General features: G+C 39.3%; 2 protein-coding genes across 22 annotated transcripts; both read left to right on the forward strand.

Annotated features, from left to right (window-relative positions):
* Positions 1-2,144: 2,144 nt before the first annotated feature.
* On the forward strand, positions 2,145-22,356 carry LOC100642480 (troponin I). Of its 21 annotated transcripts, none has more exons than XM_020866199.2 (10): positions 2,146-2,262; positions 4,831-4,874; positions 7,364-7,381; positions 7,759-7,887; positions 8,362-8,485; positions 10,422-10,522; positions 17,863-17,906; positions 18,030-18,171; positions 20,925-20,942; positions 21,726-22,356. In XM_020866199.2, exons 2-10 carry the CDS (start codon positions 4,860-4,862, stop codon positions 21,789-21,791), a joined length of 657 nt encoding a protein of 218 aa, XP_020721858.1. In that variant the 5' UTR covers positions 2,146-2,262; positions 4,831-4,859; the 3' UTR covers positions 21,792-22,356. The 21 variants fall into 21 exon arrangements, 20 of the variants coding, with proteins under 20 accessions (XP_012173860.1, XP_020721858.1, XP_020721903.1 ...); XM_012318424.3 differs by lacking the exon at positions 10,422-10,522 and adding an exon at positions 11,589-11,689 and having other exon boundaries at positions 2,147-2,262; XM_012318417.3 differs by lacking the exon at positions 10,422-10,522 and adding an exon at positions 12,541-12,641 and having other exon boundaries at positions 2,148-2,262.
* Positions 22,357-23,699: 1,343 nt separating this feature from the next.
* On the forward strand, positions 23,700-26,912 carry LOC100642599 (skin secretory protein xP2). Its single transcript, XM_048411137.1, has 5 exons — positions 23,700-23,735; positions 23,862-24,078; positions 24,818-25,129; positions 26,359-26,499; positions 26,800-26,912. Exons 1-5 carry the CDS (start codon positions 23,700-23,702, stop codon positions 26,910-26,912), a joined length of 819 nt encoding a protein of 272 aa, XP_048267094.1.
* The last annotated feature ends 51 nt before the right edge of the window (positions 26,913-26,963 follow it).

Raw genomic sequence — 26,963 nt, forward strand, 5'->3', positions numbered from 1 at the left:
AGAAAAACAAATAAAAGTGTTGGAACAGACGGCATTACCAACGAGTTCTTCAAATTCCTGCCCCATAAAATGAAGAAATACCTGTTAAACCTCACGAACCTTACAATGCGTAAAGGCAGAACCCCGTCAGGCTGGTAGGAATTAATACGATGATGCTATACAAAAGAGGCAAGCAACTACAGAAGAATAACTCTGGCTAACGCTATTACAAAAATATTCATATCGATAACAGTAAACAGATTGAGTACACAGGAAAAGATATATATAGTCTTGGTCGACTTTAATTTCAATTTGCCATTCGATTCTCTGGAGGAAACTATACATGGCAAGGATAAGCACGCAAATTATAAGAGTAGCAATCGAACTGTATCAAAACGCAAATATTCGAATAAAAACTAACAGTAACGAATATGCAGAGAACATAAAAATAATAAAAAGGATATCACTAGAGACAGTATGACCAATTCCCTTTTCGTGAACGACCTTCGATAACATAAAATATTTGGAAAATAAGAGACATGCAAGTTAGAAGTAAACACCGATAAGATAAAACTGCTAACATCATAATATTATGAGAGCACTATTAGATTTCTCATTAAAAAAATACATGCTTTTCCTTGAGATAGCACGGTGTCTATTTTAAAATACTTCTAAATCTAAACCATTCTGAATATCAAAAACATCATTTAAGTCGTTTAAGTTTAGCTTCCACTGATACAGCGCAGCGTCTCTGCCGGCTAAAAGTGCGGCATCCATCCTAAATGCTCGAGAGAGAAGTCGCATTTTCTCATTTCGCGTGCTACGTCGAAAATAATTTATTTCGACAAAGAAACGTTCCATAGATTTCCCTTAACGTATTACCAAAGTTAGATTTTGGAAAAGGACGAATTTTTAACTACTGTGATAGCGGATATGAACTCGCAGAATGAATAATTGAGGTAAAGTACGATGTACTTGCGAGATCTTACTAAAAAAGCGAGATCTTTCAAAATAATAAAGAAAACAGCTCTCGCTTGACGAACATAACAAGACACACGACACAAAATAATTGAAATAATTGAAAATAATTGAAACACCGAAAGTGAAGTACCATAATCACCAAACGTAGTCTCGACGATAGATAGTCTCGACGTTGAATTAGCTGGTTTTCTCAAATATTTTATACAACAGTTGTGTATTTTAATCATTTTATTTTATTCAAAATCACAGATAAATCAATAGATTTTTTCATTTAAATTTACAAAATAGCAAATGATGTACGATTAGTATGTGTTTCCGAGAAAATTCTATATGTACTAACAAGCTTTGAAATAGAATCTCTGGAAGTGGTTAGATCATCGCTTCACGTACCATGGCCCCCATTGAAAGTCGGAGAAGAAATAATATTAGTTACAGTCATAAGTGTTACGTTTATGCGACGATGTTTCCGTCAGCGTTACCGCGTTTAGTGCCAAACAGCTGGCACACCCAAAATTCAGAACAATCCGTTAATAATATCTTCGCTCCGTCTCGACGTGTGTCGAGCTACTCGAACGATCAGCCGCAGCTGTTAAATTCCCACTACGATCTTTATTCCATCTTTCGATCGTTCGACTGGCCGATTGATCATTCTTTATAGAAACCAAGCTTCGAGGTACGCTACTCAACCATCTCTCATTTTTATTCCCTATAAATAAATTTCGGATACGAAGCTTTCTTCGTATTCACATATATAATCCCTTTCTAATTCGATACTCTATTGTAATACAAAAGTCCTCAAATAACTACACCTACGGAAATTTTCGTGCTTCTAATTAAGTAGCTGTTGTCTCCGCACGAGACAATAGGCTTAAACGTTGTTTTCTTAAGTACGAGAACTGTGTCAATTAACTAGAATTGGTGTGTCTGATCGATCGACCTTCATTAACGATATGAAAAGAAATGAAGGAAACCCGTCTTCTTCTCGACACTCATAACAATTAGATTAACATACTTAATCAAACATATTGGAGGACAAGCGGTAGATCGAACGTGCAGCTGAACGAACGACGAAGCAGGCTCGGCTCCGTTTTCAGTTTCCGATTATTTTTGGCAGCAAGCACAGCGGGCATAGCTCTCGCCTAAAAATGCTTGTGCGACCAATGGCGAGTCGTCATTGGTCGGCTACTACCACGTGAACAGCCTACGATGGAGGTTCACGACGTCGACTAGGGATTCACGATCGCACAGTCAGCTGCCTAAGGTCCGGTTGGCCAGTCGTAGCCAGCTAAAGTTCTTCTCAAGGTAAGCTCAATCGTCATGTTCGGCCGGGAGCCGCCTGGAACGCGTCGTCGCACGATCCTTGCGATTCACTTCAGGATTCGTGGCTGACTACGCGAAGGATTTTTCTTCTTCGAACCGACCACCTCTGCGAGGTCGCTTCTCGTTTCGTCGAGTATCGAGTGTCAGTGAGAGGTGTGCTTAACAGAGAGACTATTTTCAAGGTCACGAGTGTTGCCCGACGTTTCGACTCGTCTCCAGCGATTGTGACGTTCCCCGCGGAAACCGGCCTCGAGTGAGATCCTACGTCTGTGATCTTCCAGTGACAGGAACCGGGACTTTGTACTCTCGATTCGTCTAATCTCTCCTTTTCGCGAGGAGGTGAACGTTTCTTTTTTCCTTTCGACGAAATTGTGAATCTTGGAGATCTATACCAGTGTCTCTTAGTCTCGATCTCTATATCTTTGAATTTATATTTGAATCGTTTTAAATTTCCTCGGGATCGGAAAAATAATTAAACCTTTCGTATTTCGCATTTCAAATAATTAAATTATTTAATTTCCTATATATTCCATAGTTTCGAAAAGTTGAACGATTTCTTTTTATTGGAAATCTTGGAAATCCGTACTAGTGTCCCTTAATTTCTTCGAATTTATATTTTCGGATTTATATTCGAATCGCCTTTAAGCCTCCTCAGGATAGGAAAAACAATTAAACTTCCCATACGACATTTCAAATGATTAAATTACTCAGTTTCCTGTATGTTTCGTAATTCTTCGATGAATATGCTCGAAGTAGAAGTCGCTGGTAGTCGTTCCATTATCGTTTCGGTTGCTACGTGAATCCGCGCGGATCTACGTAAACAGCCTTGTACCAGTATTCGTCGCGGTTACCAATATTCTCTTGACCAATATAACTTTAGACGCGTCCATGTCATCGCCATTTATCATTCGCCTCTTGCAAGAAAAAAAGCTTGCGAATCTTCCGACTTCGTTTCTGTCTCTCGTGAATTTTCCTCCACGTTTTTCAACTTCGTGCGAGGAAAAGAACGGCGATGGCGTGTCTTCTTCACGATGTCTCGCTAGGATGCTGGATTTTTCGAGAAGGGAAAAAAACGAGCACGCGATTCTCGTTGATAGAGGATGGCCTAGCTATCGTGGATCATCCGAGGTAGACTTCTGCGTGTTTTCTATTTTTACGGTGCCGGGATCTTCTTTGACATCGGAGACGAGACACACATTGAAGTCTCGGTGGGACGTGTCTTGGAATGGTTCGAACGAGAGGGAATCTATACTTAGCGAGGGCGATCGTCCATTATACATATAAAGCAATTGCCAGTGATAGAATGAAATTTCTGTGAATTGATGATTTTTCGTTATTTTTCATAGTTTTTGATATATATACCGCCCGAAAAAAGAAAGGATCGATTATCAAAGAACAATTTAGTTATTAAAATCTAAATTTTCTAGCTGAAGAAAGGAAAAAATATTTGACAAAGAGTAGATTTTACATTCAAGGAGTAAGATATCCTTGCTACAGGAGGACAAATGACATTTTGAGTACGGTTACTGTTGCACACGACCAGGTTATACAATTCAAACGTGCAATAAATTTGATATCTATTTTCAAACATTATTTCTGATTCACTACCTTCGCGACCACGTCGGCACGTAAGATGTTTGCCAAGGAAATGAATTACTTTGAGCTTTCGTATTCTCATTTATCAACGAAATCTTCTCTAACGTTTCATCATTCTCATAGTATTATTTTTCACGTTTACATTTTCTTGTTTCGATATTACAAGGGAGAAAAATGATTTGATGAAAATGAATATTCGTATTTGAATATACTTGGATTTTATAATATCTCCTATAATATCGACAATCTTTAATTCAATATTTTCGCTTTCTCTTTTTTTCTTTCTTTTATTTCATCTATACGGATTTCGTCTACAAGGATTACATTTTGTTTTACATTCAATTTCAGTTTTAACGAAACAATTTCCATAGCGAAGGAGATAACGTTTCTCCGAGAACGATCCCGCGACGTTTCTCGTTTTCTCCAGTTCGATTTGCCTTCCCGTTTTCGCCATCGGATCGAGTTGGAGTCTCGAGGAGACGTGCGATCTACCGGGTCGTTGCATCCAAATTTGGATCGTCGACGTAGCGACGTCTCGGCGACGCACGGCTCGAAAAGTGGGGACGGTCCGCGTCTATTTTCGAGCCCCGGATATTCTATACCGTTGCTGATCGTGCAGCGAGAGGCAAAATTTACGTTCAGAATGTAGGATTTATCGCGTCGATCTGTAGGAACGGCTATCACCGGCCAACGAAAGAAAAATTTATCCACTGACGCAATCGGAAATCTTCTTCGATTCCCCTCCCCCCTTTTTCCGCGCTCGCAAATTTTCTCCTCAACCCACTTCTTCTCCGCTCTCTACACGCAGTTTATATTTAAACCCGTGTAATGTTTGCATTTCATTCGGTTATCCGTGTCGTCGAAACGATCGTATTTACGCCGTTGACGTAACGCGACGTTATTGTTATTTTGCCACGAATTCGTGAAACAACACCTTGCACGCTTTATTTTTAGGTAGACGGGTGTAGCAGCCAGGTACCACGATGGCGGACGATGAGGTTAGGTGGGTATCTTGGAAAATTTAATTTATACCAGAGACGGATGGAAACTTGATTTTTAGACTCGCGAAACTGGAATCGGGAACTTTGCGAAGCGTCGAAACTTTCGAAACTTGGAACGCTTATCTTTTTACTTTTTGTTTAAAGAAGCATCGATGTTGCCAAGAATTAAAAGCTTAGCAAATCTCTCTTTGGAAAATCACATTATAATATGAGTTTAAGTACAAACTTAATTGGATTATTATGGAATATTATTAGTCGAATAAAAATATATTCGCATCGTAAATTCGGAATATTCTGGTAAACTATTTATACAAATTCTCATTTACCTGGGTTTCGAATTACAAAAATAACACGAAGCTTCGAGTTTCGAATATTCGAAATTTTCTTCGTATCGTTCTAAGACGTTTTCACGAGGATATACAGGCTTTAATATCTCTAAAATGTTCTCTTTATTTTATGTTTCTCTTCTTACGACTACCGGGTGCATCTGTTTCTTGACTTTACACGAAAATGGCGAACGATGGATCTTCCGTCTACTTGGGACCGTGCAGTAAAGTTAATGGCATTGAAAGGTACGCATTGCTTGTGAGCTTTGTGCTTGTGAGACCCCTGTAAAAATACTGTAGTTTTTTCTCATCGGAACGATCATTAGTTCGAACGAAAACGTAATTAACGTCCATTTTTTGATATCCAAAAAACCACATCTCCGTTTGTGCTACATTTTACAAAAAACGTCGAAGAACGATTTTTTACCTTAGAATAGAATTTTTAACATTTTCTCGCATCTTTTTTTCGTGGATTAAATTTTTTTTTTTTTTTTTGAGTAACTTGTTTGCTTGGAAGTTAACTATCAATTATTATCTATAATTGATAGCAGAGGTTTTTGTTAGCGACGTAGTGTTGGTAGAACCGGGGCTTCAACCGACCGAGTCCTGTTATATGTACCTTTTCTCGACAGTAGAAAATTGACGTAACTCTGTGAACAGTGGTCGACAACGAACCACACAGTTTGGCATTAGTTCACACTGTCTCACGGAATAACGAGGAGACCGCACAAGTTTAATCTTTCCTTTCGTTAGAAACTTTCTCAGACTTTCCATTCTATCCCTGTTTCTTCTATATCCTTCTTATCCGCTCCTTCTTGCGAAAAAGGGTTGGATTTCTCGTAATATCACGGTCTATCCCCGTGGAAGAAATTGTCTTCGATCAATTTAACGCGATTTTAGCTTCTCGAGGATATAACAGATTGAATCCTCTTTCTCAGCCAACGTTATCGATATTCCCGCGAAATCGAGAAGAAAAATATTCGAAAGTTTCAATCAATAATTGATAGGTTATTTCACCTGTCCAAAAGTACGTGTAGTATCCTTCGAACGTGAAATCTCATCGGGACCCGAAGAATAAAGGATAGATCCGGAAATATTACGAACGACGCGGGGTGGACTGTTCTTCTGATTTATCGTCAGGTTCTCGCCCCTATTTCAACCTTATTTACCACCGTGCGTCGTGCTTCCCTTGTGTACCTTATTTGTTCTATCAACTATCCCTTTCCTGTTATTTTACAGCACCTCCTAACTTTTCTTCCCTATTGCGACTTGTTCCCGTTGATTGTAAAAATATACCATCGATATCCCTGTAACTTGTATTTTTCAACTTTTCCTTACAACTTGTCTTCTCCTGTCCTCGTCCCGATTTTGCATTCGAATTGGCACGGAAGGTATTGCTACTAAGATAAGAAAATACTGGAATTCTGTCAGAGTTTCGGCGACATAAATCTTGGCAGAAGTTCGTTCTAAATGTAAATCAATGTAATATATTAGGTAAGGGGAGAGGGAATAGAAATACAGCCTCTGTAATTCTTCCGTGCCATTTAATGTTCTTCTCCACGTTGTAGAAATGTCTAACATTTGTTACTATTCTATTAATTCGATTAAGAATAGTCGTTAGTATGACTACGTAGCGGTAGACTAGAACTCCAAGCACGAGCCATCTAGTAATCCGAAAGCTGAGGTAACGTAGATAATATAATCGCATGAAACACAGAATATTTCTGTGTCCTGTGACGTATAGCGTCCTTGTGTGACAGCTGCATGCTAATCGCGCCTATCCTTCGTGTATTATGTACTAAATGTTATGTCATAATGTTATGTCTCATTTCGTTCAATTTGACAATATTTACCGGTTAAAATATACGCGAACTATTGCATGGTACTTGATGCCAATCTGTACAAATCAAACGCATAAATTAATCGAGATCTATCGTCGACTGACGTATAACGATATCGCGCACTTTATATCGCAAATCACGCGAACGATATCGCTTTCTCAACGCTTGGCGCTCTTTCAAAATGCGGAATTCGAAACACGTTGCTCTTTGAAAATTCTTTTATGATTTTATTGTATCCGTTCGAATGCTTCGTGTTCCGCTCATACGGAATCCACAGGAACGATTTTTCTCACGATGGCTTTTTTATTTCCCTTTACAGAGGAAACGTCTCGAGGATGTACGTAAGAAAAGGGGAAACTATAGGGGAAACTATCGGTGAAACTTAAAGTCAAGAAAAGAAGGACGGCCCTGCCCGCGAAACTTTTTCAATAACTTGTCGAGATAATCGAATGATTTTTCTAATAATTTTCGTATTAAGGGCTCGTTGCAGGCCGCGTCGAAAATTGCGAAATCATTTATATCTATTTTCTTTTTTTTTCTTTTTTCTTTTTCTCCTTCCTAAAGACCGACGGTTTTTATTATCTTACTCGTTTATATTATTTTTAAATATCTTTTCTTTATGAGAGACTTTTTCGAGATGCTTCGTTAAACGTTGCTTCGGGCTATTGTCAGATAAGATATTTTAAGGGAGTCCATACGATACAAAAAATGTAGGAAAAGAAGAGGAAACAGGCGGAGACGGATCGAAAGAGGGCGGAGGTCCGCGCCCGCCTTGAAGAGGCTTCCAAAGCCAAGAAGGCGAAGAAGGGTTTCATGACCCCTGACAGGAAGAAGAAGCTTAGGGTAAGCTTTCTATTCTTTGGTAATATCCTACTATATTATAAACGTTTAATCGATGCCCGAATAATATTTCACGACCATTGTATTTTTATGCAATTTAGCTTATATTTCCAGCTTTATTTCCTATATTTAACTCTATTTCGTTGTTTCCGTTACTTTGTGACTCAATCGTGCTTATTCTATCATTAAAAAATTCCTTAAAATTGAAGATAATTCTTTAAAATGATCGCAAACCCTTTTTGCTTGCTAAAAAAAAAGAGTAAAATTTCGTATTTATTTTATCGAAAGATTCTTTTTTCGGAAGGAAATTTTTACGTAGTTTTCTTTCGAAAGCATTTTCACCGCTTTTGTCCTATAGTTAATAACGACTCGTCCATCAATTTTTATCTGTAGAATTTTCGAAGTTTTCTCCAAACGAAATTCCATTCTTTTTATCGAACCATGTTCTGACAAGTATTTTCGTCTGTGCGCCTTTAGCTGTTGCTGCGAAAGAAAGCCGCGGAGGAATTGAAAAAGGAGCAAGAGAGAAAGGCAGCCGAGAGAAGGCGCATTATCGAGGAACGTTGTGGAAAGCCGAAGAACGTGGACGACGCTAGCGAAGGTACTTTCAGAATTTTCCAAAAATGTATTACTCGATAACACTATAGCCGCGTTTTTCTCGGTTCATCGGCGCGTGGTTAGACTGCTAACAATTCAGTCAGGGTCGAAGATCGAACAACACCTTACCGCAGGTCTATAGAAATTTCATTTTTATCTGACATCGACAGATACACGCGGGTGAAGCAATTTCGATTCGCTGTGACAGATTGTCGTGCCCGAAATTTTTTCGTTCGTCCTGCTCACACTTGTTCGCAGGCCATCTCCTCGTTTTTCGAGCACACAGGATATTTTGAAGTTGGCCGAATCTCACGAATTACATCCCGAAGATTCTTCCACGTTCGTGCATAAATTATAGCCGGACACTTCGACGTCGCGACGCTGCTAATTTGTTTAAACGTTCGCTTTAACAGCGAGAATCTTGAATATTCCCTCGTGCTGTTTCAAATTCAATATGATGAATTCTGTCCGATCTTTTTTCACCTTGATCCACACAGAAACCGTGAAGCGCGTGCTGCGTGAATACCACAATAGGATCACAGCATTGGAGGATCAAAAATTCGACCTCGAATATGTTGTGAAGAAGAAGGACTACGAGGTACTTACGAGAAAGAGAATCAGTTGCGAGAACATTACGAGACGTGCAAATAACGAGGCATTCACGACACCGTAACGATGCTCAATGTTGTTGCACTTGAGTAATGTGCCGCGCTTGCTCGGTTGCGTTCACTTGCGATGACGAACAGCCTCGGATACGTTTGGCAAAGTGCTCGAAAACTCTTGGTGGATCGGTCGTGTTACGCAACCGTAACATTGTGATTATTTATAAGTAACCAAAACGTATTTTTATCGTCTAGATGACGATGCACTTTTCTCTCCTTTATTTTTATTTTTTTAATTTCAATTATTTCTTTTTCTCCTTTTTTTTTTTTTTTTTTAAGAAGTGTAAAAATTATTCTTCGCTGTTTTTCTTCTTTGTTTTAACTTTTCAAATATAAGATCTTGTCGAACTCTTTGCTAAACGTAATTCGTTCTGATCGCGATCGGTTTCGCGTAATCCGAGCAAGTGTCGCGAGCTTCGCATTTCGTCTCTCCGTGTTTCTATAATATTTATTGTTTTATTTATATCTCTGATCTTTCTCACTTTCATAACACGGCTATTTTCTCTGTCTCTATACTTCTTTATCTTTGTTACTCTTTCTCGCAAAACTTTTTCTGTTCGCATTTATTTGTGCGCGCGATCTATCTACCGTTTTATCGTCTTTGCTCTTCGTTTAATGCTACCTCGACGTATTTTATACATAGTAAGCTGAGCAATCGTGGATTATTCACGTATTAACTTATTGTGTTCTCACAAGTTGTCGCCAGAAAACGCTATATTCGTGTATGATGGAGTTATACTCACGGTATATAATAATGGTAACTCGTTTGGTTTCGAGAGACGCGTGCTTCTGTTCGACACTTTTTTCCCGCGTGTATTTCTACGTCCGACGTATTTAATCGTTTTCACATTGCTTTCTATGTTCACGCCACTACTCCCTCTTCAATTTTCTAGTTATATCGTGTTTTCCACTCGTGATTGTAATCGAAGAGACACTCAATTTGGTCGACATACTCGAAAGCAACGCTGACACTTCGTAACGTCGTTGACAAATTTCAGCTTTGATACCAGACTCACCGCCACACTTGTCCCTGCTTTGACACATTGTCCTTAGCGGTTAACAAAGCGACAAACGTGACGCGATAAACTACTTTGTGTTTTAATGTTATGTATCGGGCGCTCGTTTGTTTTAAGTCGATCGATAATACAACTATCGTCGAGCAATGAAACGCTTAGAGTCTAACAGAGAAAACAAACGACACATTACTGGTTAAAATCGATCATACTGCTTGGAAGAAAACAGAGGAGTATGTTTCAAGGTGACTTGGAATTTTGACAGCTAACGTGAAGTCCATTCTGATCCAGTATCATAAGAGGATCATCGCTCTCGAGGGGGAAAAGTACGACCTTGAGTACGAAGTCGCCAAGAAGGATTTCGAGGTCGAAAAGTTTTCGATATACAAAAAAGAAAAAGAAAGATAAAAAACAAAACAGATGACGCTGCAATTAACAAAGCAGAGAACAGAATATTTTTCTTTCCGTTCTTCTTTTCTATCGTGTCTTTTTTTTCTTTTTTCTTTTATCCTTTTGTTCTGAATCTTTTTTTCTCATTAGTACGCAAGGACATTTTTGCTAGCACAACCGCTCAACATAATAATCAGTTTTTGTTGTCTTAAACGAAATTGAAGTTTCGGCTGTTGTTACCTTTAACGACGAATTGAACTTAGGCATCGAGGCTGAATCATCTAATTGCACCAATTCTAACGTAGCATTCGCAATATTTCTTTTGACTAGTTTTAGAACGTCTTCCTAGAGCGTACGTAATGATTAGAAAAAGAACAAAAGCAGCAGGCACGCGTGATTCGTAGAATCGCAGCCAGTAGATGTCAAATAATATCATAATGCTGAATACCTAGTCCTCCTATCTTGAGCGATTTCACGTAGAACAACGATTTTCTTTCTTTTTTCTTTCGTTTATTTGCGCGTAGGCAACTAGACCACCTTGTGGCGCCAGTACTATTCCGAAAATACGTTTCCTTCATTTTCCCTTCGACTCCTTCTCTTTCGTATCAGGTTAACGTTCACGCAGTTGTCAGCTTCGTGCTTCTTGCTTTCAAAACGCGAGAATCTCATTCACTTTTATATCCCTTGATTCTTTATCCCCTCCGCGATTTAAACCCATGGTACAGTAGTATAACGATAGTGAAATTTTCGATAGAAACGACGAGGAAAACAACGTCAATGGTAAGATATTATCGGCCGTGTAATTCAACGAAGTATCAACAAAGACATTTCGCTATATTATTTTCTCTCGTAGAAGATGCAATCTTCTTCTATATTTTCTTGTCTTTTCTGTTTTTCTTTCATCATTTTATAATCGAAAATTTAGATATCGCTAACACAAGAGATTTTAATCACGTCATTAAGAATGGTCGAAATCATCCTTCCATTTTTTGTTATCTTTTTTTGCATTTTTCTCTCCATCCTGAAACTTTTGTTCTTTTAGCCGAGCTCCAGACGATCTGTTCGACATATTGGAACAGACTATACTCGCTCGAGGGCGATAAGTTTGACCTCGAGAGGCAAATTAGGTTGAAAGAATTCGAGGTAAATACGATCGGCTCGCCTGAAGAAAACCTAACGAGTCTCCTGCACAGATTATTTTTATCTGGCCTCCCACGTGATTCTTTTTTGATTTAATTTAACTTTGCCACGTCTGCGACCGTATAATGCGATTGGTCGATCGTCCCACGTACTTATTTCTCCGGGTCAACGCACCCTCGAAATTTCACTCTTGATACCTTCACCCCCTTTTCTCTTTGCGAAAGAAATTCCAAGAGTTCTCTTTTTAGATTCTCGATCGAACGCTCTTATTCGATTGCGCGTATTCGCCGCGATGCGGTTAGTTTTTATCGGATTCCTCGATCGTTCTGAATTGAAATTTCGAGGGTACGTAACCGGAGTGTAACCTCGTCTATGTTTCGATACAGATGGAGGTCGATCGGACAATTTCCATTTGAACGAAAGAAGGAGAGATTTCAGAGCAGGTCACGTTCGTGTCAGTTTCTTAAGAACATCGCCGGGTTCGAGTACCCAACACGATTAGGCATTCAGTTTTCGCGCGACTTTTATTATCGCACGAGTAGAACGAGAGACAGTTTCAAAACTCGATATTTACCATTTTCAGTAATAGTTGGAAACTAATAAAGTTGAAAATCGAAAATCGAAATCGGATTAGTCGTCTCGATGTAAGCGGCAATTAAAAAAAAAAAAAGAAAGAAAAAAAGAAAGAAGTTGTAAAGAAGCGATAATTGAATTCAGCATATGTATCTATGTACAATTAGAAATGCAAATGTGAAGCTGTCTGTTTTTCTCTCGTCTTGCCTCCTGGCTATTTAGTGAAAATAACGTATCACGTGAGTGAAAGATATCTGAGAGACACTCCATGTTCTTTGTAGACGATTTGAGGGAGATTTGCCAAATGTATTACGACCGCGTCTACCTTTGTGAGGGTCAGAAGTGGGATTTGGAGCGTGAAGTTCGGAAAAGGGACTATGAGGTACAGGAGATACATAAAAGAAAGCAGCAAAAAAAAAAAAAGAAAAAAAAACAAACGGTGAACAATGCGAGGAGAAAGAGAGCAACCGCCAGCCGCACGTTTCTTTTGTGCAACCCCTCTCTGAATGTCTCTCTTCGCGTTGTCTCTCGTTGTTCCACCCTCTTTCTGTACATATACATACGTCTCTATTTGAGTTCTTTTTTCTCTCTCTTTCACGATGTTTCTCTTGGAGAACACGTTGAGTGGCTTTTCAACAACCAGAAATCGAACAATGAAAAGGAACGACTGCGTTCTCTCGCTCTCTTCTTTTTTTTCCTTTTTTTTTTTTTTTTTTTTTTTGTCAACGCGAGTACAAAAACGAACGTGAAAACAAAGAAATACGATTTCGCTTCCGGCATTTTGCTCTACTTTTGTAATTTCGATGACGTCTCGTACGGCCATTTAATTCTGTACTGTATAATCTTGGTCAGTCCTGTCTCGGTAATTTACCTACCCTTTTCTTCGATCCGTCTGTCGTTTCCTGGGTAGAATGAAACAATCTACCGAATTGTTTTCTTTTTTCGCGTGGATATGAAGTGCCGCAATTGAAACATTTTTTGCCCTTTACTCCTCGATCGCTCTTTTTCTTTTTTTATCCCCATTTTACTTTTTCTTTCTCTTTCTTGATAATACTTCGTCGATTTATTCGCTCGCCTCCTCTCTTCTTTTCACCGCCTTTCTTTCTCTTCTCTCTCTCTTTCTCTCTCTTTATTTCTCTCTATTTTATTTCTCTTACAATCATTATCTATACCTGTATAGATACGTCCGTCTGATTTACACTCGCTGTTTCTCTATCTTTCTATCTCTCTAACAAGTATAACGCAGACATAGGCTTTCTAAGCTTTCTACTAACTCGCCAAAGGAAATAAGATAAAAGCTTCTCGCGAGAATCGAATCAGGGCTGGGCAAGCTTATGGAGGAGACGCTTGTCGGGTCAAGTCGATCCCAATGTGTAGATGCGAGAGTGTAACGTCTCTTGCGTCCCTTTTTTTCGTTCTCGAGCTCACGTCTCTGACTGGTCCGACGATTTTGCCAAATGATCGTTTCGTCGCGATCGTGATCGCAGCAAGCGTTTTGTATCGACCGCATAACGCGTTCTCGCTGAGAAAAAGAATCGTGAAATGAGATGTTCGCGATGTCCCGACGATAGAACAATCATCCTCGACTCTTCTTCATTTCTCTTTTCAATTCCAATTCTTTTTTCCTCTTTTCTCTTTCACTCTCTCTCTCTCTCTCTCTCTTTATATATATATTTTTTTTGTAAAAATTGTACATATATACAGTCAAGGGAAAAGAACACAATCCGAAGGGGCCAAAGTGGTCCCTTTCAATGTCACGCGAGATTCAAACGTGTGCGTGAGACTACGCGCGTGTGTGTGCGCGTGTGCGTGCGTGGGTGCACGGTGCAAAATCGGAAAAGTCAGACGAAACGGACAAAGTATTGTAAATAGGCGGAAGAATAGAGGAAGTCTGAAAAAGAATCGTATCGTATCGTTATCGCCGCTAATCGGCTACTACTGTACATTTCACGTCTTCTTCGTGTTTTCTCTCTGCTCGCTTTACCATTGTGTTTTCTATTTCTCGCTCTCTGTCTTTCTCTGTTGATTTCTCCGCGCCTTTCATGTCTCCTATCTTTTTCTCTCTTCTTGTTGCTATCCATTACTTTTCTCCTCTGGCGAATTGCAAGCTTGATATTCCGGATGTTTATTAAAGTGGCTCTGCTTTTTCTCTTAAATCTGCCTAACTCTGAACACGCATGGCTTTCGATATCCACTAACGACATTCTGTAATTATTTATGATATGTGTATATAAATAAAGTAATCGATTATTGAAACGTAGAAATTTTTCCACCGTATTGCAAATCATATCGGTGTCTATCAATGTCTGCGTGTAATATTTTTAAACAATAACTCGAAAACGAAATAGAATAGAACTGAATAGATGCCGGCAACCGAAATAACTGGCACACCGGTTATTCAATCGTTTTGTTCTTTTCTTTTTTCATAAAGTTCCAAACGTTCTTTCAATACACGTGCGCACAAATTCTTTATGGCTCGGCTGATATCTAAATTAACAGCATGGATCAATTCTTTACGCTGCACCAACGTCAATACGCATCGTAGATTTTCTATTAACTTCGTTCCGGCCGATCGCGATATTCAATCGCGAACAAATCGATCGATTTCTACAATAAAACTGCAGTTGTATTTTCTCGATAAATAAAAGCGAGGACACCTGTATTATACTTGTGTCTTTGCATCGCGTAAAGGAAGTATGGCACTTCATATTCCCCGCGAGTGGAGAAAAAGAAAATTAACACATTCTGCAATATTATTCGATCAATTGTTTCTCGTCTGGCTAGAAAAATCCAACGAAATATGGTCAAATATCGACGATGATCGATATTATTCCGTACATACGTATAAGACGCTGCTGACATATATATATAAGGAAAATCATGGAAGATATTTAAAAGAAACACGATGTCGTATTTGAAGCAAAGAAGAGTAGGTATGTAAAAGGAAACCTGCCTTTTGAAATTTTTGCCGACCCTCATTTTCAACTCTGCCCCTTGAACTTTTTGATTACGTGTTTGAACAGAATACTCGTGTATTATATCGTATCTCTCTTTCCCCAAAAAAGTGTAGATAATCGAACGCTGGTTGTATGTTACCTCCTTTTACCACGCTTTTTTTTTTATCTTGATTCCACTGTTAACTCTCACGAAGGTGGACTGTCTCGAGACCGAGTGGAAAGATCACGAGACCGAAGTGCCATGCTGTGAAAATTCTCCGGCCCAGCCTCTTCTCTTTTTTATTTGTTACCCTTGTCTTTTCGTCTGAACAGTCCCGTGTAAATTAGTCCGCCACCTCTAAATCCTCTCGTCTGTGAATGTCAATAAAAAGAAACGATACGGATCTTTTCTTTTCTTCTTGTTCTCCCTCTGTTGTCCCGTGGAAGAGACGTGAAAGCGAACACGTACACGCGTCTACGATGTCGAAATGGGAACGAGCGAAAGTGATTTTGCACCGATTCGCACGCACCACCGACTGTCAGTGTCCTCTTGTCATGGTGTTCAATTGGGCCTGTAAATAGCGGATCCTTTCTGGCGGAACTCTGTTCCTCCTATAAAAATATTTATTCAAATATAAATATTTCCTTCTAGCTATTATTAAATAACCGATAGATATACCGATAGATATTCGTTGCATCGATTAATAAACTATGTATTTGATAATCGTTTAATTTTGTAAGATGTGAAACGCGTTTACGATGAGATAAGAACCGTGTCGAATCTAAAGAATTAGAGGGTTGTGAAAAACAGCGAGAGGAACAGAATTCCTACGGTCCAGAAAAGAGATTGTAGTGGACTTTTTACTTCTTTTTTTCTCTTCACCCTCTGTGGATAAAGAGCTGATCGTGACCAGTTTTCCCCTGATTGGCCAGAATGAAATTCACATCCTATCATTGCTGATCCTTTGTACCCTTGATCCTTATGTTACGTTCCTCTTTGTTTCACTTTGTCTGTGATTCGTCGGTCCTTTCTTCCATCTCTCTCTCTCTCTCTTTCTGTCTTTCTCTCTCTCTCTCTCTCTCTCTCTCTCTCCCTTTGACCGACTCGCTTCGTCTTCTTCTTCTCATCGACGACCGTAAAGGTGAAAGGGAACGAGAAAGGAAAGACTCGAACGTCTCTTAGGGAGAGAGCGAAGAATCCGACAAGTGGCTTCCGGAGGAAGTTTTACCAGAAGCTATTCAAAGACACTAGAAAATCAATTTGTTTGAAAGATCCTTAGAAAAAAAGTGGCCGCTTTTCGGATGGGAAAACCTTCATGGTAAGATAATATTGGTTGAAACGATTTACTAGGAGCAGAACAACTATTTGATATACATACAGTCGTATTATATATATGCATACATATATATATAATACATTATTTAATTTGCGTTATGCATTTCGTTTCACCGTAGCGAACATGCCGTTGACGTTTAATGAAAATCGCAGTGAATGAAATTTGTTACAGTACAGTTCAATCTTTTATCGTTTGCCATGTCTATCCCGTACACGGTCAATGTGTCACGACATAAAGCTTTGAGCTACATAAATTTACCGGTTTTCCCCTAAACAACAGCCATCAAAGCCGTATTTGTTTTCGGCTCAATGTAAACGGAAGAACGTGGCTTTTGATCGTGGCATTGTCGAAGCAACGTGTTAACAACAACTGACTAGCGTTTAATTTAATCGTTCAATTTCATCCAACGATAGCTTGACTTTGCCTGTTACTCTCTGCACCGTATGTCGGGGTATATCGAGGAGGCTACACGTGTACAACTTTAATCTACTCGCTGATGGTTTATTTTCACCGTGTCTCTATTTTTTTTTCTTTTTATTTTTACATCTCTTTGTACATCGACAACCTCGTCTATACTTTTCCAATGCAATCTTTCCTCCGCTCTCCGACTATATGAGCCTTTTCTTCACCCATCGTTCCAATCCTATCACAGTTACCTGGCATTGCAGTTAATCAGCAAACCAATCTACTGTCAATCTCGATTCGTCGAGTGACTCGCTAACCGAATATCTCGGTATCCGCTGCGAAACCTCTCCGTGTATGCAAACCCCATCCCGCCTGCTTCTGGCACGCAGGTCGCATGCTAATTTCTGCTCGAGTACTATGTTCTCGTTCTTTCGTCCGCTTAACTGGTTGCTGCTCGATTTCGATTATTTCTCCTATGTTTCGTGGAAGCTTTCCATGGTTTCTATGCAGTGTTGTGTGTGTGTGTTTTTGTCACTGAAATCGTGTTCATTGTGATTAAAAAGAAACACTCGATGCTTCTCTTTTTTCTTTTTCTTTTTCTTTTTTTTTTTTATGTAATTACTATCCGCGGGGATGAATGTCCCTTCCGTGAGCACGAACTGCCCCGTTCTATAGTAACGTGGAGAAACGATCTCCCTTTGGGAACACGATCATTGATTCGAGCATAATCCACTTTGAGTCTACTCGATTCGACTTTCGAAGCTTTTTACAAATGTTCTCTCGGTCTAATGGAAGTTGCCTAAGAGGATCGTTTCTTCGATTTCCTAGTGTTCCGCGGTATAATTTCGACGAGAAGCACGCATGATTATAATCTTTATCCGATTTGAATGAAACGTGAATCTAATACGATGTTTGCTCGCTGCAGATCGCGGACTTGAACAGCCAGGTGAACGACCTTCGAGGTAAATTGTAAGTAACCATTTCCATCTTCGATCGACCAATTTCTTTGCCAATTTATAAGGCTATTCTTATCGTTCGATAAATACTTATTCCACGTTTTACTTGCTAATAATATTCCATTGATGTCGTTAGCATGAAACCCACGCTGAAGAAAGTCTCCAAGTACGAAAACAAGTTCGCCAAACTGCAGAAGAAGGCGGCCGAGTTTAACTTCCGTAACCAGCTTAAACAGGTTAAGAAGAAGGAATTCACCCTCGAGGAAGAGGACAAGGAGGTAAGGACGATCGTTTTCGACAACGGAAATTGTCGTAAAATTCTGTGTACTTTTAAGTAGGCATTTTTCCCCTGCCCGTCGGTGGTCTATTTTGAATTCTTCCGTTTCATCAATTTATGTGCATCGTTTGTCGGCTAAAGTACGCGGAAATATAAGACTTCGCGACGAAGATGTGATTAACTTTTGTACATTCCTTTCATTCGAGATCAAACTTAAAAGTTAGTCTTATATTTCTACGTACCACTCATGATATAAAAGTCATGGTTTTTTCATCTTTTTTAACGCGGACGTTTTGAATTTTTTCCCCATACGACGGGTGGGTCTGTATACATATTTTTTTCCAGCCAATGAGAAAGACAGTTTTTGTGGCTCTGGTTTTCTTTCCGTGCATAAAACCCAATCGGCAGGTTTTTTCCTTGTATCAGTAGAATTTTGATTATTTGTTCGGACGTCCTTTCAAAGAGATCAAACGATTTAATCACCGTGATTCGTGTTTACAGTATCTATGGCGAACTTTTTTAATCTTTCGGCAATATAATAAAACTAAATATATAAAATAAATACAAAAATACGTGCGTTCGACATTTCCACGGTGAATACGTATAATAATAATTAATATTTACTATATCTGATAGCTTTTATATTTGATTTGAGCCTGAGTCTTTCTCGTGGTAAATACACTGCGAAAAGGTTATATTATTCGAATTTATGGAATTTAACGTATCAGGTATGAAACCAGTTGATCTCCTGAAAGGCACGCCATCTTTTTGATCCTTTTTTTCGTATACGTAAAATCCCCCCAGTAGTAGCGATAGTTGACTAGGCAATTGTGTTGTTCTCCACAGCCCAAGAAGTCCGAGAAGGCAGAGTGGCAGACGAAGAAGTAGATTTAAAAAAACATAAAGAAAACATGAAAAAAAAAAGAACAATCACACGCGTATACAGGCAATCAAGTAATAATAATACATTATCGAAAAAGAGCTTCAACACGTACACACCGAACCGCGTGAATACGACGCGAACAGAAATGGAAAATCGCGAAGAAATGAAATAGCTGGAGGAAACGTTTTCGTCGTCTTGCGCGATTATATTATTTCGCGTTGATTAACGTGACCTGTTTACCGCTTTCCATCGAACCGTTTGTAAACGCTCTTCCATTTTGCCGGTGGTTTTTTGTTTTCTTGATTTTATTGTACCTCTATAAACCGTTCCTCGTTGTATGAATTGCATTAGGTCGTAAGCCAAAGTTATTATTTTTGAAATCGAATTTTCGCGCGCGCCATCAAACGAGAGCAAAACCGAGAGAGAGAAAAAAAAAGAAACATAATAGAACGCCAAAGAATGTTGTGTTAATAAACGATCGAAGAAAGTGCATGTCAAAAATAGGCAAATAATTTTTCTCGAGGATCATTACTTGTATCTTTCCACCCTGTTCGACCGTAGCTCGTTCTTTCCTCGATATTTTCTTTCGTTTCATTCAGCGACATATTTTCTGATACATTTTTTTCATTCACTTCTTTTGCACAAGGAACCATACTCGACGAGACTCGATCTTGCGCGAATATGAAAATGTGTTCGCCTCCTCTATAAAACGCAGTGAATGAATGCGATCCCGACGATTTTACGGAATATCCGATAAGAATGGGTCGAGTGTTATCGAGAATCGTTTCGTTCTGCTCCACTAATTTTTTCTTTAAGCTCCACTGATCTTTCTTCTTTTATACGTCTTGTGTGTTCGACGACAATACCGTGGGTTATTCGCGAGATCGTACCTAATTTGCTTTTAACGCGTCTACTTTTTATTTTCTCCTTTCTTCTATCCTACTTTTAATGCCATTTCACAAAGAATGTCGGTAATTGCGTAATAAAGAGCCAATACGCGATATAAGAAAAAAGAAAAGAGAGAAAAGAAATGCAATAAAGAATAAAAAGAAGCGATGTAAAAATAAAAAAAAAAAAAAGAAAAGAAAAAGGTGAGAATGGCTTACAAAGTTAATATTTAAGACTTACAGACTTTCTTCTTCGTTTCGTACGTAATCGCAGAAGCGCTTTACTCACAAGTGCCTGTTCTTTCTTTCTTCCTTCCTTTCTCTATTACCTTCTTTAATTATTCATTCATTGACTCTGTCTGCATCCATTTCGTTTATCTTCTGTTTGATCTCGTTATTCGCGCCAGGCTCCTTCATGCAAAAGTACCTTCGTTTAGGAAACAATTATCCGCGTGCTACGCAAAACGTACAGAAAACAAAGTAAAACGATGGCCAGCCGCGAAAGCGTCGCGCGCATCACTTTCAATTAAAATTCTTTCCAACATGCAATAAGCTCTTTTGCAGCTTGCCTTTACCGCCATTATTCGGCTGCCATGCTTCCAGGCTGTACATGTGTAGGATTGTTGTCCCGTCTGAATCTTTCTTTCGATCCGTGCATCGATCGTCTATTCTTTACGGCCCGATACAAACAATACAATTCTAAAATAAGTCACGATTCGTATTAAAAATATCCAGACATGTAGAGTGGCGATAAAATAGCATTTGCGATGTTCGACGCACGGTTCGATCACGCCATTCTTATCGAACGTGATTCATTCTCTACGATCGAAAGGAGCGACTTGGAAATGAAACAAGGACTTGGATCGGTCGAATGAATCACGAGCGACCCGTTAATCGTTAAGTTATTAATTAGTATGTACGCTCTAATAATTGTCCATGTCTTATCTGTTGACTAATGATGTTGCTCTTGCATTATGTTCGCAGAACGCGTCAAAAGATAAGGTAAAGCTTTAAACGATCAACTCGTAGATCGGCATGCTTCTAGTATGAGAATACAGTTAGTGCGTGTATTAGATATGATATAGATTACAGGGATGGTGTGAAGGAACGAAGCAGAAGAAACTCTAGGATTAGATTGAGAAAGCTTGGGCCCCCTTTAACGATACAAAAACGCGATAATTGGTTTCAGCGAATTTCTACATTTTTTTCTTCGACGTTTCGTTCTTTTCGTTTTTCTTTTTAGCAACTTTTTTCCGTATTTTTCGCTACAAGTTTTTATCGTCGGAAATGACCAGCTCGGCGAAAGTATTTCGATGTTTTCTAGGAAACCTCGATGAATTTTTCTTTTTAATCTTTTTCACACCGGACTCTTCTCTCGCCTCCTTTTCACTAACACACTGCACGGCTTTTTGGATGACGATAAAGAGAGAAGGTCACACGTCGTCGCAACCTCCATCGGAGATTATTCAATTGGCGATGCTTGTTTTAAACAGCCGAAACTTTCAATTCAACAAGTTTCGAGCCACGATTGTACGATGTAAGCGCATACGTATGTACGAGAAGCGTCGTAACGAAAATACACGAGCGGTTGTTAGTAATTTATCGCGATGAATTTTTCGCTCCTCGCAAGAGGAAATTTTCCGCGCAAAAGTATCACCTACGTGTTGTTACCCTGCTTTGCGAAAGTTTCCCATGGCGCTAACCCCGGACCTAGCGTGTGCAAATTTGACCGAGTTATGCTCATAAACTGCGACCATCTCACATGTGTTTTCTAAACTTTTGCAGAAGAAACCCGACTGGTCGAAGAAAGGCGACGAAAAGAAGGTAAAGGAAGAAGAGGTGGAGGCATGAGGCTATTGACACGCGCTCTCGACGTTTTCGAGAAGGGATCGTCCATCCATCCATCCGATAACATAACTCGACGCAACAAACCTCCTCGTTATTGCTTCTATTATTCTGTCTTTATTTTTCTTTTTCTGTTTTCGTCATCGTCTCGATTAACTTAACGTCTAAGAAAGAAAACTCCCGAAATGCACGCAAAAGAGAAAACACGTTGTTTATATGTTTCGTCTACGATGATTGCTCGATGTATTATCGAGAATCTATCGAATATCTTTCGTGTCCGAGTTCTAATCCATAGTACAGAATTTTGTGACTGACCAGTTTTTATCTTTCTCTTCGTCTACAAGATATGTATATGTATATTTTTTTAAAAGAAACAGAAACCCTGTACCGTTCACGTTTCCGTCTGTCAATGTTCTTTTTTTTACACGCTAATCCTACTGTACATGTTGATGCAATTCTCTGTGAACCGGATAAAGGGAGAAATGAAACGTAATGGAATAGCAAGAAAGAAAGGGAATCGTTAATTAAGATTTTAATTGTAAAGCAAAATATTTAACGACAATGAAATACATTGCGCCTGTGTGTTCATTCTCCTAAACATCACGATCCCTTTGTTCTTCCTGTATAATCATTTATGTTTTATGTTGTAAGATCGAAGATGCCGGTTTTAAACTAGGACAACAAATTTACATATAGATGAGTACCGTGTCGAGTGTATTTAAAACTGTCGGCCTTTGATTAAATTCAACGTTAGAAGAATCTTAATTGCATTCGTGTCGCATCGAAGTGAATATTAAGATCGAGCATTTAAATAATGCTGTTAATTCCGCCAATGACTCAATTAGAACGCGATCATTAGCTTTTGCGCGAGAAATCAAATTTTTGTCGCGTTCCAGCGTTCGCTCTTTGGCAAGACTGTAAACCTGTCAAAGAATCAACGAGGCGTATAGAATGGCAGAGCGCACAGTGAGGCGTGCACATTCTACCGGGAAATTTTACGCCACGTCTTATAAATATCGACGATGCTTTAAGAAACCTTCACGTTAAGCTCCTGTGTCATTTAAAAAATTTGTTGACACCTTTTAATTAATTTTTCTAACCAATTTTTGTTTACATGTTTCATAAAAAGAAAAAGAGAATGAAAAAGAAAATTAACAGAATTTAATTTTCAATGCACGGTAGGTTCAACACGTAGATTCACGCTTAAATACGATTCGCTATTGTATTTGTAAAGCTTCGATATAATGTTCGCTATATTTGTACATTGTTTACGTTTAAACATAGCATTCGCGAACAGCATGTTCGTTATTACTTTGCGATTCGTCGCGTTTCGAAAAATAACGCTGTTTACAGTACCTCGATCGTTACCATAGTTCGTCAGCCAATTTCTCGCTTAAATTCTACATTCAGGTTTTCAGACGAACACGCGACCAGAATTATATATGCAAGGGACGCAGTTACGATGTGCACACGAAACTCATTCGACGGACGCGCATTGAAATTACCTAGCAACGTTTATCGTTACGGCGCCATTGTTTAATTATCTTGACAATATTCGTTATCGCAAATGATCATTGATTTACGCTATCGAATAGCCACGGGAGAGGATGGCTCCACGTCGCAAGCTCTTGAGCGTTACATAAAGCATTATTATCGTACGCCTGGACAAATGATGTATCTATAAACGACGCTTTAATGCGACTACATTTGCGAAATGTGCACGGTGACCGTAAATCGCGTAATTTAATGCGTGTGTGTCGTCGACGTGCTACGAGGATGGAAATGTAATTTTATCCTGACCGCGTGCTACAGATCTTGCTGAATTAAATTGCACTACCTTCTACTACTTGTGCAAGTTAAATGTTGTTACGGTTTTTATGATTTTTCTATAGTATTATTTAACGTTTGAATCACATGCATTTGAAACGAAGTTATAAACAACTGCAAAACGTAAGCAATGTTCCATTGAAGAGGTGGTTCGCATACTAAATACAGTAATTATTTTGCATGCTATTAGTATACGTATGTGGTACAAAGTTTAGTAGTCAAATAGTTCTATAGGGTGTTCTTGCGTAGGGGGAAGCTCCACCTCCAGAACCGACACCGGAACCTGCACCAACACCATCACCACAGCCGGAGCCAACACCATCACCGACACCTGCACCTCCACCGCCAGAAGCAGCTCCAACGCCATCGCCAGAACCGCCAGCGCCATCACCAGCACCTCCTGCTGAGGGAGCTCCGCCAGCGGAAGGTGCTCCACCTGCAGAAGGAGCGCCAGCACCTCCAGCAGGTCAGTGAACTGCGTATCACATCATCTATTGTATCTGGTAGTATAACATACCAGTATAATAATTTTTGGACTAAATGGGAAAAGTATGGCAAATCTATTTTTCATGATTCGTTGAGTTTGATGTCGCTTTACAACTAAAAAGGATTATTTTAGCAGATGGAACATGACTAAAAAGGAAATAATTCTTTACATTAACAGGGTTCTTTAGATAGTAAAATTAAAGATATAGCGATTAAAGATTAATTATAGATAAAGCGATTTAAATACGATATGATAAATCTACGAAGTTTTGTAAAAAAAACAATCGACTCCTGTTAAGAGAATCTATTTTTCATATTTTTCATTTGTACCATACCGCTTGAATTATTTTAATTAGATTTTTACTTTATTGAAGACACGTAACGCTTAGTTTTGCTGTCAAAACGAGATCAATCGATAATGTACTGACTTTTTCAATTGTTCTCCTGTAAAAACAGAAAAATGTGATTTATCGAACTTCTCCCTTGCGGTCTTCCGCAACATCTCTGAAGGATCTGAAAGTCTAAAAGTCTTTTATCAGTATCATTTATTATCTTCAATAATCTCCATGTGTTTTCGTCTTTCATGATAACGATGCGGGCAAGGTGCTCCATCAACGGCAAAAGAAATTCCAGAGGACAAGTCGCACTTTGTCACAGTCTGTCCATTCCATCTTAGAATAGAGTAGTGTTAGTAACGTGAGGTGCATGTACTTGTTCAGAAGGTGCACCGGCGGCTGCACCTGCAGAAGGCGCGGCACCACCAGCGGAAGGTGAAGCACCACCAGCTGCTCCTGCGGATGGAACAGCGCCGCCACCAGCGGAAGGCGCGCCGGCCGCACCTCCTGCTGAAGGTGCACCTCCTGCCGAGGGTGCACCTCCTGCCGAGGGTGCACCTCCTGCTGAGGGTGCAGCTCCTGCACCACCAGCGGAAGGAGCACCACCAGCGGAAGGAGCACCGCCAGCGGAAGGTGCGCCACCAGCGGAAGGTGCGCCACCCGCGGAAGGCGCGCCTGCGGCACCACCGGCAGAAGGTGATCTTGTCATAGTATTTATGACGACTCATTTGCAAACGATTCTGTGACATTAGCTTTCTTTCCATCTAACCCTCGCTTGTCATCGCAAAGTCGTATTTTCAGTCGATACGATGGTAATTAACCATTTAAACTAGCTGCAAAGAGACTCGAGCTCCACAATCAGTACAGTAGGAGCTTCATAATTTGAACTAATCATGCCACACGTTATATCGATTTATTCTGATGATAAATCGAATAACTTTGTTTTCATATGAAAGTATATTATTTTGAGCCATTTCATATATGTACCACAACCTGGAATTAGACTTGGTTCACGAATACCTATACTTATAAATCTATTTGTCCATTCTCTCTCTCTCTCTCTCTCTTCCATTCACACTCCGACTTATTCTGACTAATAATTGTCCTACCTATTGCATCTTTCCCACTTATTAAAACTCTTTCTGGTCTGCTTGTACCTTGTCTTTTTCTTTTCTTTTCTTTTGCAACTTCTCGGGACGTTCCACAATCCTCCTATCTTGTCTTCCGCTCATTACGTCTTCCAACTTGACATCTTTTTCAGTTTCCACTGCAGTTCATTGTTAAATATTCGAGTTTGAGAAATCTATTCCCTCATAGATCACAACTTGTTCCTTTCTCCTCTTCCTAATACCTGTTGCAATTTTCAAAATTTCCGCATCTCGCTCGTGCTATTAACTTTTGTCCTTTTTCTTCTTCCCTTAGGTATTCTGACGGTTTTATTGTTAGAATGCACTTGCGCCGATTTGTATATTTTGATTGTCTTATTTTTGCATATGGTCTTTGTTTTGTGTACATCTCCATCCCTTTTCCTTATACTCTTTGTTATTTGAATCATTTTATAAACGTTGTTGTTTCTCAATTTTTTTTACAAAGAATCAACCTCAAATCTTTTTTGTTAATCGATGCTCATGATCGATGGTGTGATTAATAAGTTATCTAACAGTCGATGTTTTACTGTGCCATACGTTTCATATCTTAAAAGTTACCGTACATAACGCAATTATCAATGTTTTGAAAAAGTTGTAATTATGTACCTTTTTCTATCCAATACTAGAAATCTAGGGAATCCTAAGGATACAAAGATATGTACTTAATTATTTTATAAATCTGGCAACCTGAATTTACATCTTGTCAAAGGGCTAATTTCATTAACCCTAAGTGTCTGTGACAAAAACTTGGTAAGAAACTGACGTGAATTTTTGAAGGTGCACCTGCGCCAGCGGAAGGAACCCCAGCAGCACCAGCACCAGCAGCCCCACCAGCCGAAGGTGCTGCACCTGCGGAGGGAGCGCCAGCTCCAGCTGCACCCCCAGCAGAGGCTGCGCCGGCACCCGCGCCCGCTGAAGGTAATCTACTTCTTTTATTACTCTAGCTGATACGATTACGTATTGTTCATTGCAGGATTAATCATCTGTTCTCGCCATTTATCATAGAGAAACTGGGCTACTTCCGCTTTCCATTTTTTAATTAATCTTTGCTCTTTTCACTCACGAAACGTATTCCACGTCGTTCTCAAAAGAAATGGAAAGGCAACGTGCTCATTTCGACCGTTCATTATTCTTCTTCTTCTTCTTTCTCTTTTTTTTCTCTTCTCCCGTTATCGTTAATTTTCTTAACGTTGTTTTCTTTTCAACTTAATTTTCTAGCTAAGGTAGTTTTACTTTTGAAAGTTACAATGAACGTCACTCCCAATCGCCCGATAACTGGTTCGAAGTTCATCACGTACGGTATGTTAAGCTGTAAAAATTTGTGGTTCTAGTAGAGGACTAAAAATCTAATCATCAGTCACAAGTAACGTTTACAGAGATAG

This window comes from Bombus terrestris, chromosome 2, assembly GCF_910591885.1.
Source record: "Bombus terrestris chromosome 2, iyBomTerr1.2, whole genome shotgun sequence".
Classification (NCBI taxonomy): domain Eukaryota; kingdom Metazoa; phylum Arthropoda; class Insecta; order Hymenoptera; family Apidae; genus Bombus; species Bombus terrestris.

Coding starts and splice junctions, on each gene's coding strand:
- LOC100642480 (XM_020866199.2), top strand. Junction 8,486..10,421: donor CGTGGACGACGCTAGCGAAG/GTACTTTCAGAA, acceptor GAATTTTGACAG/CTAACGTGAAGTCCATTCTG. Junction 10,523..17,862: donor TCGCCAAGAAGGATTTCGAG/GTCGAAAAGTTT, acceptor TGCTCGCTGCAG/ATCGCGGACTTGAACAGCCA.
- LOC100642599 (XM_048411137.1), top strand. CDS start 23,700: ATGCATTTGAAACGAAGTTATAAACAACTGCAAAAC. Junction 23,736..23,861: donor GTTATAAACAACTGCAAAAC/GTAAGCAATGTT, acceptor GTTCTTGCGTAG/GGGGAAGCTCCACCTCCAGA. Junction 26,500..26,799: donor GGCACCCGCGCCCGCTGAAG/GTAATCTACTTC, acceptor TTAATTTTCTAG/CTAAGGTAGTTTTACTTTTG.